Here is a 14,506-nt window from a genome sequence, read left to right as displayed (position 1 = left end):
TCCTTTCCCTCTTAGTTTAGATCAACACTTGTCTCTGTGGCATCTCCTTGTACTATAGATAAATGACTGGCACCTTAACCTCACTCTCTCCATGCCTTGTATGTACCCACTGTTTTCCAACCGTAGATATTTCTCTCGACATTGTCAGTGTCGTTCTCATAACGTTAGCTTGTATTAGGATGCTCAGCAGAGACTTAAGGCATTATTTCATTATTCACTGTTTGCCTTCTTCCAGATAAACTGTCTCTGCCACTTTGATAGTCTGTGTCTTTTTGAGTCTAGACTGGACTTTCCTGTTGGCAAAGCTTTTAGCAATCGCTATCCAGCTCTCCTATTATTCTGAATGCTTCTGCAAGACTGAATTTTTGTATCTTTCACTACTCTGGAAGAAAATTTGCTTTAAGAATATTAGAAATGGGTAAATATATGTAAAAAAAAAAGTCCAGCATTACATTAGAACACTCTAGACTAGAACAGGCCATTCAGCCCAACAAAGCTCACCAGTCCTATCCACTTATTTCTTCAAAAAAAACATTGTCAAGTTTTGAAAGTCCCTAAAGTCTTACTGTCTACCACACTAGTTGGTAGCTTATTCCAAGTGTCTATTGTTCTTTGTGTAAAGAAAAACATCCTAATGTTTGTGTGAAATTTACCCTTAACAAGTTTCCAACTATGTCCCCGTGTTCTTGATGAACTCATTTTAAAATAACAGTCTCGATCCACTGTACTAATTCCCTTCATAATTTTAAACACTTCAATCATGTCACCTCTTAATCTTCTTTTGCTTAAACTGTATAGGCTCGGCTCTTTTAATCTTTTCTCATAATTCAACCCCTGTAGGCCTGGAATCAGCCTAGTCGCTCTTCTCTGGACCTTTTCTAGCGCTGCTATGTCCTTTTTGTAGCATGGAGACCAAAACTGCACACAATACTCAAGATGAGGCCTCATCAGTGCATTATAAAGGTTGACTATAACCTCCTTGGACTCCACACACCGTGCTATGTAACCTAACATTCTGTTAGCCTTCTTAATGGCTTCTGAATACTGTCGGGAAGACGATAGCTTAGATTCCACTATGACACCTAAATCCTTCTCATAAGGTGTACTCTCGATTTTACGACCGCCCATTGTGTATTCAAACATTTTTACTTCCTATGTGCAATACTTTACATTTACTGACATTAAATTTCATCTGCCCCAAATCTGCCCAAGCCTACATGCTATCCAAGTCCTTCTTTAATGATATAATGGATTCCAAATTATCTGCTAGTCCACCTTTCTTGGTGTCATCTGCAAACTTAACCAGCTTGTTACTTATATTCCTGTCTAAATCATTTATATATACAGTGATCCCTCGCTATATCGCGCTTCGCCTTTCGCGGCTTCACTCCATCGCGGATTTTATATGTAAGCATATTTAAATATATATCGCGGATTTTTTGCTGGTTCGCGGATTTCTGCAGACAATGGGTCTTTTAATTTCTGGTACATGCTTCCTCAGTTGGTTTGCCCAGTTGATTTCATACAAGGGACGCTATTGGCAGATGGCTGAGAAGCTAGATGGCTTACTTTTCTCTCTGTCTTGCGCTGACTTTCTCTGATCCTGATGTAGGGGGATTGAGCAGGGGGGCTGTTCGCACACCTAGACGATACGGACGCTCGTCTAAAAATGCTGAAAGATTATCTTCACGTTGCTATCTTTTGTGCAGCTGCTTCCTGAAACGACATGCTGCACGGTGCTTTGCATACTTAAAAGCTCGAAGGGCACGTATTGATTTTTGACTGAAAAACAAACTCTGTCTCTCTCTATCTCTCTCTCTCTCTCTCTCTCTCTCTCTCTCTCTCTCTCTCTCTCTCTCTCTCTCTCCCTGCTCCTGACGGAGGGGGTGTGAGCTGCCGCCTTCAACAGCTTTGTGCCGCGGTGCTTCGCATACTTAAAAGCCAAACAGCCCTATTGATTTGTTTGCTAGAGATTGTTTTCTCTATCTATGTGACATTCTGTGCTCCTGACACGCACTCCTTTGAAGAGGAAGATATGTTTGCATTCTTTTAATTGTGAGACAGAACTGTCATCTCTGTCTTGCCATGGAGCACAGTTTAAACTTTTGAAAAAGAGACAAATGTTTGTTTGCAGTGTTTGAATAACGTTCCTGTCTCTCTACAACCTCCTGTGTTTCTGTGCAAATCTGTGACCCAAGCATGACAATATAAAAATAACCATATAAGCATATGGTTTCTACTTCGCGGATTTTCTTATTTCGCGGGTGGCTCTGGAACGCAACCCCCGCGATGGAGGAGGGATTACTGTATATTAAAAATAGCAGCGGTCCTAGCACTAACCCCTGTGTAACATCACTCTTAACATCGGCCAATTCCTCACATCATCACCCTCTGTTTCCTGTGTCTGAGCCAATTCTGCACCCATCTAAAACAACACTTTCTGCAAGTGGCATAACCTGGTTTTATAGTTATAGCCCAATGTATACAGAGTGAACAGAAAAGGTGACAGGACAATTTCTTGTGGTGCCCTTGAATTTCATAAACTGTGGTCTGCCTGGCAGACAGTCCATTATCCAGGTCACCATAGGCTTATCCACCTGCATATTACTGAGCTCACTCTTTAACAAGAATGGCTGGATGACGAAGGCACTGAAGAAATAAGAAAACATAATCCTCATAATGCTGCCAGCTTTGCCCAGATGGAAATAAACCTTTTGGAGAATATAAACAATTGAATCTGTCACTCCAGCCTTTGTTTGATAAGCAATCTGCAGTGGATCCAAGTGGTCTTTTATAACAGGATTCATACAGTCGAGTCCACCCTACAAAAGGTCTTCATGATGTAGGACCTAAGGGACACTAGTCTGTAGTTATTAGGTGAAGAGGCTCTTGCATTCTTTGGAACTGGAGAAATACAAGATTTTTTCCAAAGAACTGACTGACTTGACAAGTAACAAAGGATACCACAAAGTTGATCAGCATAGGCCTTAGGTACTCAAAAACTAACTCCATCTGGTCCACTGTTTTTTTTTTTCCCTGTGGGCTTCCTCAGTTGTCTTTTCACTCAATTATGGACAGCCCTTATTTATATTCAGACGTGGACTCCTCATCACTTGCCATACCAGTAGAAGCGGTGATGCAATAGAGATGGTGTGAGGGGATCGGCCATTGGAAGGATGTGGTGATGGGAAGGAAAGTCTATTAAAAACTGGTTCACAATGTTAGCTTTGTCCACGTTCTCTTTCAGCACCTGAGCCTTGGATTGAGTTCAGGAATTATGCCCATGGATTATTTTTTGGCAATCAGCATTTTATTATTCTACTATTAGTTCCACTTCCTAATCTAATAGTAACTCCAAAATTAGACAAATGTTAAAAATGAGTATGTTTCTTTCAATATTTATAGGAGCCAGAAGAATCACCTTTGCCTAAGAAAAAGTGGCCAACTGTAGATGCTTCGTATTATGGTGGAAGAGGAGCTGGTGGCATTAAAAGAATGGAGGTAACACTTGCAATGTAAATTATTCTACACGTTGATCCAATTTTAAACAATAGAAAAAAATGTGGTAATTTTCTCCTTTAGCATGACACCTCATATTGTTCATGTAAACTAAACTGTTTATGTTGAATTATCACTTTATGAGTGATTTACTGCTAATTTGATATTTTCTTAAAATATATATTCTTTAATTTTCACATATTCCAGGAAGAGTGGCAATGATATCAGTCTATAGTGCTTTTTTGTTAATTGAGTTTTAAGAATTACTAATTATTCATGTAAAGTGTAGTGCTAAAATGCCAACTTTCTGACTATGGGTCTTGTTCTTTACTATATAAACCTATTCCAAGTAAAGATTATCTGATATCATCTAAACAGATTATGTATTATAATATTAAATATATATTCATAATATGTTAATAAAATTTGATCTTCATTTTTTCTGATACCCTGTCAAACATTTTTCATATATAAATTACAAAGAGATTAAATTAACACCCATCGATTTTTTGAACCATTCTCTGATATAAGAAAGCAGTCAACCCTATACAGAGACCTAGACTGTTGCAGGGAACACTATCATACTGGCAGATTTTGTGTTGATGAATAATTTAATATGTATGACTTAAGGCTGTTGTAACAAACAAAATTATATGGAAAAATCCTAACAAGACAGTTGGTAAAAAAGTAAACTCTATACAGACCATGGCCCAGCCAGGAATCAAGATGGGTTTGTGAAGGCAGCATTGTTAACCTCTACCTCTTTGCGACCTTGACAATTAGGCTTCAACTTTGGCTTTGTGCATGGATATGTATTGAGATGGAATGACTCTGAAAGAAAATATGTTTTTTGCTCATTTTAAGAAGAAAATAGAAGTGTCCAATTATATTTTTAGAAAACAATTGTTCCAAGTGGATTGACAAACCTCTTACTCTTTAGTTTTGACTAGTCACTAATGTGGTTCTCAATAACATTTTGTACTAGGCTGCTGATGAAGAACAAAACATTCTCAGGTCCACTTAATCCAGTTCATGCTTACAGGGGGTTGAGCCTGACAGCATCAGGTGAAAGACAGGTAGACCAATATAGGCCCAGTCAACACATAGTATCTATATGGTAAGATTGCTGCTTTACCATGCCATCCCAACAATAAATATTTTGTTAATCCTCTTTAATAAAACCCCTGTGTGCGTCCAGTGTCCGCACTTTTTGTGTCTTCTGGTGAAGTGCGCATGCGCGGGGCATGATGCGATGCTTCAAAGGCCGCCTGACGCGTCACACAAGACAGAGAGGGCGGGACCTATAACATATCGCGCGGCCGATCCAATTGGCTTTCGGAAAATGAGGTAAGACCTAAAACATAAAACACGAAAAATCCAATCGGGTACTGAGATGCGGAGACCATCTTCCCCATTGTTGTGCAAGTATTCACTCTGAGGATGTCAGATTTGCAATTAAGAAGCTTGGCCCGGTAAAGTGTAAAGTGTCAGTCGTTGAAGGGGTTTTTCTAAATATATGAATTTTCATGATATTACAATACGATGACTTTTAGAAGTAGATTTATTTTCACGCACATTAGATCAGTTGCTGGGGAGAATCTGCTGATTGCCCACTGTTGTGACAGAAAATTAAACGCATATTACGGACAGCAAAGCCAGTATTACTGTCAGAGAAAATTACAGGCATTTTATGGAAAAAATTAGGTAAAAGGTCTCTTGCCATTTAATATAGACTGTTCCTACTAATGTTTTTGGACTACTCTTCTAGCGCCCGTTATTGTAACGGGCTTAATGTCTAATATTCTATAATTTGTAACAGATGGCTAAGTGCAATGTTGCCTAATGTTATTAACATAGTAGCTGCTGCTTTCATCTCTGATGAAAAAAAATTTGAAAAGCATCTTCTTTACTTAATACTTCTTGTACTACAATGTAGTATTTTTTTCAGTATGATTTTAAATGATAAACAGTTGTATTCAATGAATTTCAAAAATTAATAATAACTAAAAGTAACAGCAATAAATGTATTTTTATACATTAGCATTTAATGGATTTAATCATTTTTAATGGATTTAATCATTTTGCAGCCCTTAAATGATGCTCTTTACTTATTGACTAATTAAAGTAAGTGTTATGAGATATTATTAGTGATTTGTCACTGTCAGGAGCCCCTTTATGTTTAGCCACATTTTAAGAACACTGCTTTTACATTGATAAAAATTGAAAAGAATGTGATGATGTCATAAAAGGAGCTATGAAAGAGTTCATCTTTCTTGGCAAAGTCCTGTTGGATAAAGTGACACTGCACTGAACAGAGCTTTGATTACTCTGTTGATTAGTGTGACATGACAGGCAGAGCTATACTATCTTCACTTGGGCCTGGATGTTTCAAGTCACTGTTAGTATAAAAGATCGAGGGCTGCTGCCAGTTTAATCAGCTCATAATATAAGTTTAATGATGTCGTTCCTTTGTTCAGTGAACTCTGTTGCCAGCCAGTCCCCAAACTAATGAGGTTTAACGTGTGATGTGCCATTCTGACTTTTTAAAGTACTAAGCACTATTTCAGTGGGGCGATTAAGGCAATCTAAGGTGTCTTTGTTCTTGTAAGAGCTAATCTTAGAAGGGTAAAATAAGCTAAATTCATACTAGTGTTTGCTTATGTAGAATGGAGTACAATTTTCTTTCATAGTTATAGATTATGGTATAGCCTTTCACCCCCTGTAAGTTAATATGAGATAGAACTTTCTTGCTATATCAGTAATGCAGTGTGTTAATTGAGTCAGTGTGTGTTTGGAATTAGTCTCGCTGCAAGCATGGACTGATAGACCCATTTGCAGTTTGTGAATGGGAAAAGAATACAGTTTTCAGGCAGTTTAGAAATGGTTTGATTACATAAGCAAACTTAAAGAAACTAAACAAGATATAAGCTATAATAGAACTTTTCTTACACAAGAACCTTTCTTTACTTTGCAATATCTATTTTTTCTTAATTTTTGTGTGAACTGTTTTACTTTGGACTTTTACTAAAGCTTTTAAAAATGAACATATTTGATCTGTGGAATCATTTAAATGTGTCACACTATTGCTAGAATCCCATGCAAACTAAAGCTGCAGAACTTTGGTAATTTTGGGAAAACGCAGCTACAGTTCAAAAGCAATTCCAGAACAGATAAGTTTTGAAACAAATCAATCAGGAAAGTGTTACAAAGTCATTTCTAAGGTTCTGGGGCTCCACCACACCAGATTGAGAGTCATTATCTCCAAATGGAAAACATTTGGAACAGTGGTGAATCTTCACAGGAAAGACTGGCCTGCCAAAATTACCACAAGGGGCACAGTTAAGAATCTTTCAAGAAGTCACAGATTATGTCAGAAAAACATTTAAAGAACTCAAGGCCTCCCTAGCGTCAGCGTAAGTTAGTATTCATGACTTCACAATAAGAAAGATAGTGAGTAAATATAAGATTCATAGAAGAGTAGCAAGGTGGAAGGAAACCTCTGCTATCCAAGAGTAACATCGGTTCTAGTCTGGCGTTTGCAATGAAACAACTGGATGATCCTCAGGCCTCTTGGAATGATGTTCTATGGACAGAAGAGTCTCAGAACAACTCAGGCCCCATCATGTCTGACATAAGGCTAACACAGCATTCAACAGTAAGAACATTATTCCTACAAAACCATTTGGGAGTTATTGTGAGCATGTGGGGATGTCTTGCTGTCTCATGACTTACAAGACTTACTATTATTTAAGGAACCATTAATTTTGCACTTATCCAGAATATTCTTAAGGAAAATATTTGGTCATCTGTCTGTGACCTCAAGTGTAATAGGATTATGCAGAGGGATGTTAAACCAAAGTGAAAAGGCAAGTCTGCATCTGACTGGCTCTTAAAAAACAAAGTTTCTTAGTCAAAGTCCATACCTTATAGCAGGACCTGAAACGACCAGTTTACACTTGCAAACCTGCCAATGTGTCTGAATTAATGCAGTTCTGCAAAGAAGAGTGGTTGAAAATCCTCAACAGCAATATGAAAAACTGATATCAAATTATAAAAAGGATTTAGTTGTGATTATTGCTGCTGAAGGTGCTGCAAGTATTGAAACAACAGGGGCAATTACTTTTTCACATAGGTGATTGAGTAATTGTGTTCCTTGAATAAAAAAGAAATGGTTTAAAAACTGTAAATGCACTGTTCATTCACTCTGATTCCGTTTCTCTAACTGCATTTTGACTAGAGCTCTGCGGCCATTCATTGTTTAAAATATGTAAAAATATGAGATACAGTGCATCCGGAAAGTATTCACAGCACATCACTTTTTCCACATTTTGTTATGTTACAGTCTTATTCCAAAATGGATTAAATTCATTGTTTTCCTCTGAATTCTACACACAACACCCCATAATGACGTGAAAAACGTTTACTTGAGATTTTTGCAAATTTATTAAAAATAAAAAAATTGAGAAAGCACATGTACATAAGTATTCACAGCCTTTGCCATGAAGCTCAAAATTGAGCTCAGGTGCATCCTGTTTCCCCTGATCATCCTTGAGATGTTTCTGCAGCTTAATTGGAGTCCACCTGTGGTAAATTCAGTTGATTGGACATGATTTGGAAAGGCACACACCTGTCTATATAAGGTCCCACAGTTGACAGTTCATGTCATAGCACAAAACAAGCATAAAGTCAAAGGAATTGTCTGTAGACCTCCAAGACAGGATTGTCTCGAGGCACAAATCTGAGGAAGGTTACAGAAAAATTTCTGCTGCTTTGAAGGTCCCAATGAGCACAGTGGCTTCCATCATCCGTAAGTGGAAGAAGTTCGAAACCACCAGGACTCTTCTAGAGCTGGCCGGCCATCTAAACTGAGCGATCAGGGGAGAAGGGCCTTAGTCAGGGATGTGACCAAGAACCCGATGGTCACTCTGTCAGAGCTCCAGAGGTCCTCTGTGGAGAGAGGAGAACCTTCCAGAAAGACAACCATCTCTGCAGCAATCCACCAATCAGGCCTGTATGGTAGAGTGGCCAGACGGAAGCCACTCCTTAGTAAAAGGGACATGGCAGCCCGCCTGGACTTTGCCAAAAGGCACCTGAAGGACTCTCAGACCATGAGAAAGAAAATTCTCTGGTCTGATGAGACAAAGATTGAACTCTTTGGTGTGAATGCCAGGTGTCACATTTGGAGGAAACCAGGCACCGCTCGTCACCCTACATCCCTACAGTGAAGTATGATGGTGGCAGCATCATGCTGTGGGGATGTTTTTCAGCAGCAGGGACTGGGAGACTAGTCAGGATAAAGGGAAAGATGACTGCAGCAGTGTACAGAGACATCCTGGATGAAAACCTGCTCCAGAGCGCTCTTGACCTCAGACTGGGGTGACAGTTCATCCTTCAGCGGGATAACGACCCTAAGCACACAGCCAAGATATTAAAGGAGTGGCTTCAGGACAACTCTGTGAATGTCCTTGAGTGGCCCAGCCAGAACCCAGACTTGAATCCGATTGAACATCTCTGGAGAGATCTTAAAATGGACCAACCTGATGGAGCTTGAGAGGTGCTGCAAAGAGGAATGGGCGAAACTGGCCAAGGATAGGTGTGCCAAGCTTGTGGCATCATATTCAAAAAGACTTGAGGCTGTAATTGCTGCCAAAGGTGCATCGACAAAGTATTGAGCAAAGGCTGTGAATACTTATGTACATGTGATTTCTCAGTTTTTTTATTTTTAATAAATTTGCAAAAACCTCAAGTAAACTTTTTTCACGTTGTAATTATGGAGTGTTATGTGTAGAATTCTGAGGAAAAAAATGAATTGAATCCATATTGGAGGCTGTAACATAACAAAATGTGGAAAAAGTGATGCGCTGTGAATACTTTCCGGATGCACTGTATTGGAAAGGAGGCAAACATTTTCTCATAGCACTGTGTGTGATTTAATAATAGGTAAAAAGAAAAGTCTTGACCCATATTTGAATTATATGTGAATCTTATACTATATGTTCCAAAACTGTGAAAATGGGAAAATCTGTGAAATGGGAGTAACAGCTATATTCTGTGGTATAGATCAATGAATGTCAAACCTCTCATGAAAGGTATGAAACTCCATGTAATGGTGTTCAGTATAAAAATCTACAAAAATACAAAATAGTGGTGCTCACTGTCTTCATTTTCCTTAAATCATAACTAATTAAAATGAATCTGTATCACAGGTTCGCTGGGGAGAGAAAGGATCAACTGAAGAAGGGGCCAGATTAGAGAAAGCAAAAAATGCTATTGTGAATGTACAAGAAGAAGCTGAAGAACCAATGATGCGAAAACCTGTACGTCCTACACCAGCGTCCCAAACTACAGAATCAAAATGGTATACCCCAATCAAGGTGAGTTTTTGCAGATTGTTTAATCTGTTTTTTTCTAGTTTGTATATTTATTGCTTTCACATTTAGTGTATTTATTTTCCAAAAGTTTTTGTTAGGTGACATAATGATTTTCAAATTATGATTGAAATAGATGAAACTATATTAGACTGTTGTAGTTCTTTAACAAAATTAGCCTTCACAATTACTTAATCATTGAGGATTATTTCTGATAGTGGGATTTTTTTATGTGTTTAGTAGTAAAAAAAGAATACAAAGTGGACAGCCTTTATAGGGAGTGACACCATGGTGCAATTGTTTTCGCTGCAGCATCACAGCTTCTGGAACATTTTGTCATTTGTTTTGTTGTTTATTCTTCTTAATTTCTAATTTTCCTCTAACATCTGAAAGATGTGTATGATGTAATGAGTAATAAGGCTGGATTGGGCAAGTGTGAGTGTGTTTTAGTGTGAGCCCTTTTTAATTCATTGGCATTCCACCAGAGGTTCCTGGCTGCTTTGTACCTTAAGTGTTCCAATATAGGCTTCAGCTCTTCTCCATCCAACAGTTGGATTCAATATATTCGTGAATTGGGCACATGGATTTGTGAATTTATTAAGTGAATGATTTGATAGATGTAATTTATACATTAGTTACTGTACTATCATTGATATTCTGATGGGGCATGTGCACTTCCGTCTGTAGTTTTTGGAGTGCAAAATCTTTTAGATTCCTAGTAAAATCTGCCACAAATGTCAACCAAGATATTGCATGAAAAAAAACATTAAAATTCTTTAATTTTTATACTGAGACAACCTAAGCAGCATTGTGAGAAAAGCAAACAACATCCTGGGAAAGGTTGCCACTTCATCACACGGCCTTCTGTCAATACACAGCCTCAATCATACTTGCACAATACCTATTAACATATCTGTTTTTTGAGGTGTGGAAAGAAACTGAAATACACAGACAAGGAAAGAATTACTGGACACTGAATTAAAACCCAGGGTACTAGATTTATGAAGTAGCAATGATAACCCACTATGGCACTATGCTGCCAAATAATAATGAAACAAATATTTTTCTTAAAACTGAGTTTCATTTCTGTAATGGAGATCAATATCTAGCACATAGGATAGGTTAAGAATGTTTTTTTATGTCTAATAGTATCATATTTTAAAGTGTATAAAAAGGCAGTAAAGTTAATGTCTAATGTTTGTGCCAGTCATTGTTTGGGTGCATTTATGACATACAGTACCAGATCAGATAAGACATTTTGTTAGAGAAAGAGTTGACCAAGTGTCTAGGGATACTTTACATTCTATGAGCCATTCTGTGAGCCATTCTTCTCCAGGAAGAAAAGTTACAGGATGAGAGATTTTTGAGCCAGGCAAATGTGACTGGGACAGACCACTAGGGAAGAAAATAGCATAAAGTCAGACGTTAAACCGGCTAAGAAGAGAGAGAAGACCATATGATGCTCTGAAAAGAGTGGTCCAGAGACAAGCAGACCAGAGAGAATCAAGTGTAACTATAAGTTTATGTACCTCCTGAAACTATACATCTAGCACTATTAGGTTGTATGGTTTGCAAAACCACATTCTATTTGCTTTTGTTTATGGCACTAGACTTAATATTTAAAGATTAAAACTTACTACAGATGGAATCCCATTTTAATGAAATTCATGGCAACATAAAAGTATTTTGTTATTGAAATTTATTTATAACAAATATGGGGAAAATATGTATACATATACATATATTGTGTCCAGGGTTGCCAGTGATTTGTCATCTCCAATGGGAACAGTGCAAGGACAGCTATGTAGCTGCGTCTGGTAAACTAGTAAACCACCCATCCATCCATTTTCCAACCCGCTGAATCCAAACACAGGGTCACTGGGGTCTGCTGGAGCCAATCCCAGTCAACACAGGACACAATACAAACTTTAGGAGCCAGAAGCAATCCAATAAGTGTTTAGCTAAAGGTAGGAACCAGCTTTGGATGTGGTGCCAGTGCATCACAGGGCACATGCAGAAATAAGACATGTTTAAAGTGGTCAGTCAGACTAATGTTTATGTGTTTACCATGTGGGGACAGACTGAAAAACTTGCTGGAAACCTGATGTACATTTAAATATTTTAATATTTAAATTCAACATTGTAAATTAAAAAAAATAAATAAATAAAAATAAATTCCACATTGTTAGTTTTTGAGTAAATAAATTTTACTCAGGACTTGGAAGCTGGGAGGCAGCAGTATTAACCACTATGTTGCTCCACTAATAATTATGTTTTAATTTCTCACATTCAATCTTATTCTAATGATCATATGCATTAATGTCTTTAGATACTAATGTCATGATGAAAATAAGACACAACTTTAGCAAAAAGAAAAAGTCAAGTTCAACAACATTTATTAACATAATTAAAACTCATATTTGATTTGATTAACTTTCCATTTATCCATCTTTTTTCCAACCCGCTGAATCCGAACATAGGGTCACGGGGGTCTGCTGGAGCCAATCCCAGCCCACAAGGCAGGAAACAATCCCGGGCAGGGTGCCAACCCACCGCAGGACACACACAAACACACCCACACACCAAGCACACACTAGGGCCAATTTAGAATCGCCAATCCACCTAACCAGCATGTCTTTGGAATGTGGGAGGAAACCGGAGTGCCCGGAGGAAATCCACGCAAACACGGGGAGAACATGCAAACTCCACGCAGGGAGGACTGAGGAATCAAACCCAGGTCCCCAGATCACCCAACTGCGAGGCAGCAGCGCTACCCACTGTGCCACCGTGCCGCCCCACTTTCCATTTATGCATTACAATAATAGAACACAATTTATTTCAATTAAGTGCTTAATTTTAATTATTATGATGTAGGCACCAAGGGCCTCACTGATAAAGTTGTAAAGTGCATTTAGCAGGTTTCTGCTCATGGAGCCATCACATAAACTGTTGAATTTGGGATAGCACTACCGACAGTCAAAAAGGAGTGATCAAAGGGGTGTGCTATCTTACCACTTACAAATGGATTTTGGACTCGCCCTCTAGGAGTCATGTACTTGGCACTCTTCACACACAAGTCTAGATTGTGCAACAATGCCAGCTTATTAGTGCCTCAATCACAGAAAATAATTTATCATCTCCAGTCAAGTGAAAATCGTCACAAAAAATAACCATAATTTTTTTTTTGTTATTATTTTGATAGAAAAGTTAAAGAAGAGTTCAGGTTAAATTTTCTGTTATAATATTATGTTATAGAACAACATTGGTATAATAGAGATTTCCAGGCATGTGAGTATGAAAGCATGAATAGCAATGCACTTATTCTCAAAATGGGGCAGTTACTGATGTTAAAAGCCATTAGGATAATGTGGGCAAATAATATCTTTGAAAATTATTTTATCATTTTTTGTTCCATCAGCGATCAAGCAACAGCACCTTATTGCTTTGGCTATTTTATTGGCTCAAATTAGACAGTGCCCCGTGACCCTGTGTTTGGATTCAGCGGGTTTGAAAATGGATGGATTGAAATTAGACAGTGATGCTACTATAATCACTTGCTAATATTCCCTTAGTTAAGAGACATTTCCTCTTGGTAAACATACCAAAATCTGACTACTGGCACCATTTTGATTCTTTTTTTCTCAATACTACCATTTTGTTTTGAGTCTTTATGGTCCATTTTAAACTATCCTGCACCATCCATTTTCCATTTTCTACCAGATCAGGGGGGCAGCAGTCTAAGCAAAGGTGCTCAAATATCCCTTTTCCCTGCTACCTCCTCCAACTCCTCCCTGTGGATGCCAAGATGTTCCCAGACTAAATGAGAAATGTAATCTCTGCAGCGTGTCCTGGGACTGCCCCCATGTCTCCTCCCGGCTGGACATGTCTGAAACCCCACTGTAGGGAGGTATCATGGAGGCATCCTAATCAGAAGCCCGAACAAACTCAACTGGCTCTTATCGATGCAGGGGAGAAGGCGCTCTAATTTGAGCTACTTGCAGATGTCTGTGCTCCTTACCCTATCTCTAAGGCTAAGCCCAGACACCCTGCAAAGGAAGATCATTTCTGCCGCTTGTATCTGTAACCTACTTCTTTCAGTCACTACCTAAAGCAGATGGCCATGAGTGAAGGTAGGACCATAGATCAACTGGTTAACAGAGAGGTTTGCCTCTACCTCAGCTCTCTTTTCATCACAACTTACCTGTGCAACATTTGCTTAACTGCTGATGCCACTCTTATCTGCCTGTCGATCTCTCGCTTCTTTCTTCTTTCACTCATGAAAAAGATACCAAGATACTTAAACTCCTTCACTTAAGGTAGCACCTCCTCCCCAACCTGGTGAGGGCACTCACTCTTTTCCAGCCAAGTTCCATGACCTCAGACTTGGAGGTGCTGATCCTCATCCCAACTGATTCACACTCACCTGCAAACCACCCAGTGTGTGCCTTATGTCACCACCAGTTAAGGCGAACAGGACCACATCATGTGCCAAAAACACACATGCAATCCTGAGGTCACCAGACTGGACCCTCTCCACCTCTTGGCTACACCTACAAAATTCGTCCAGAAAATTATGAACAGGATTGGTGAAAATGGGCCGCCCTGGTAGGTTCCCCACATGCTGGGAGTAAGTCTGACTT

General features: G+C 38.7%; 1 protein-coding gene across 2 annotated transcripts in view; it reads left to right on the top strand.

The window, feature by feature from the left end:
• antxr2a (ANTXR cell adhesion molecule 2a) overlaps positions 1 to 14,506 on the top strand; it is a 310,747-nt gene that overhangs the window by 188,932 nt on the left and 107,309 nt on the right. For both annotated transcript variants that reach the window (XM_028805604.2, XM_028805605.2), the window contains exons 14-15: positions 3,406 to 3,501; positions 9,705 to 9,872. In XM_028805604.2, the coding sequence (XP_028661437.1) occupies positions 3,406 to 3,501; positions 9,705 to 9,872 (264 nt within the window). The remainder of the gene's footprint in view (positions 1 to 3,405; positions 3,502 to 9,704; positions 9,873 to 14,506) is intronic.

Source organism: Erpetoichthys calabaricus, chromosome 7, assembly GCF_900747795.2.
Source record: "Erpetoichthys calabaricus chromosome 7, fErpCal1.3, whole genome shotgun sequence".
Lineage (NCBI taxonomy): Eukaryota > Metazoa > Chordata > Cladistia > Polypteriformes > Polypteridae > Erpetoichthys > Erpetoichthys calabaricus.
This window is presented reverse-complemented; position numbering and strand designations above follow the sequence as displayed.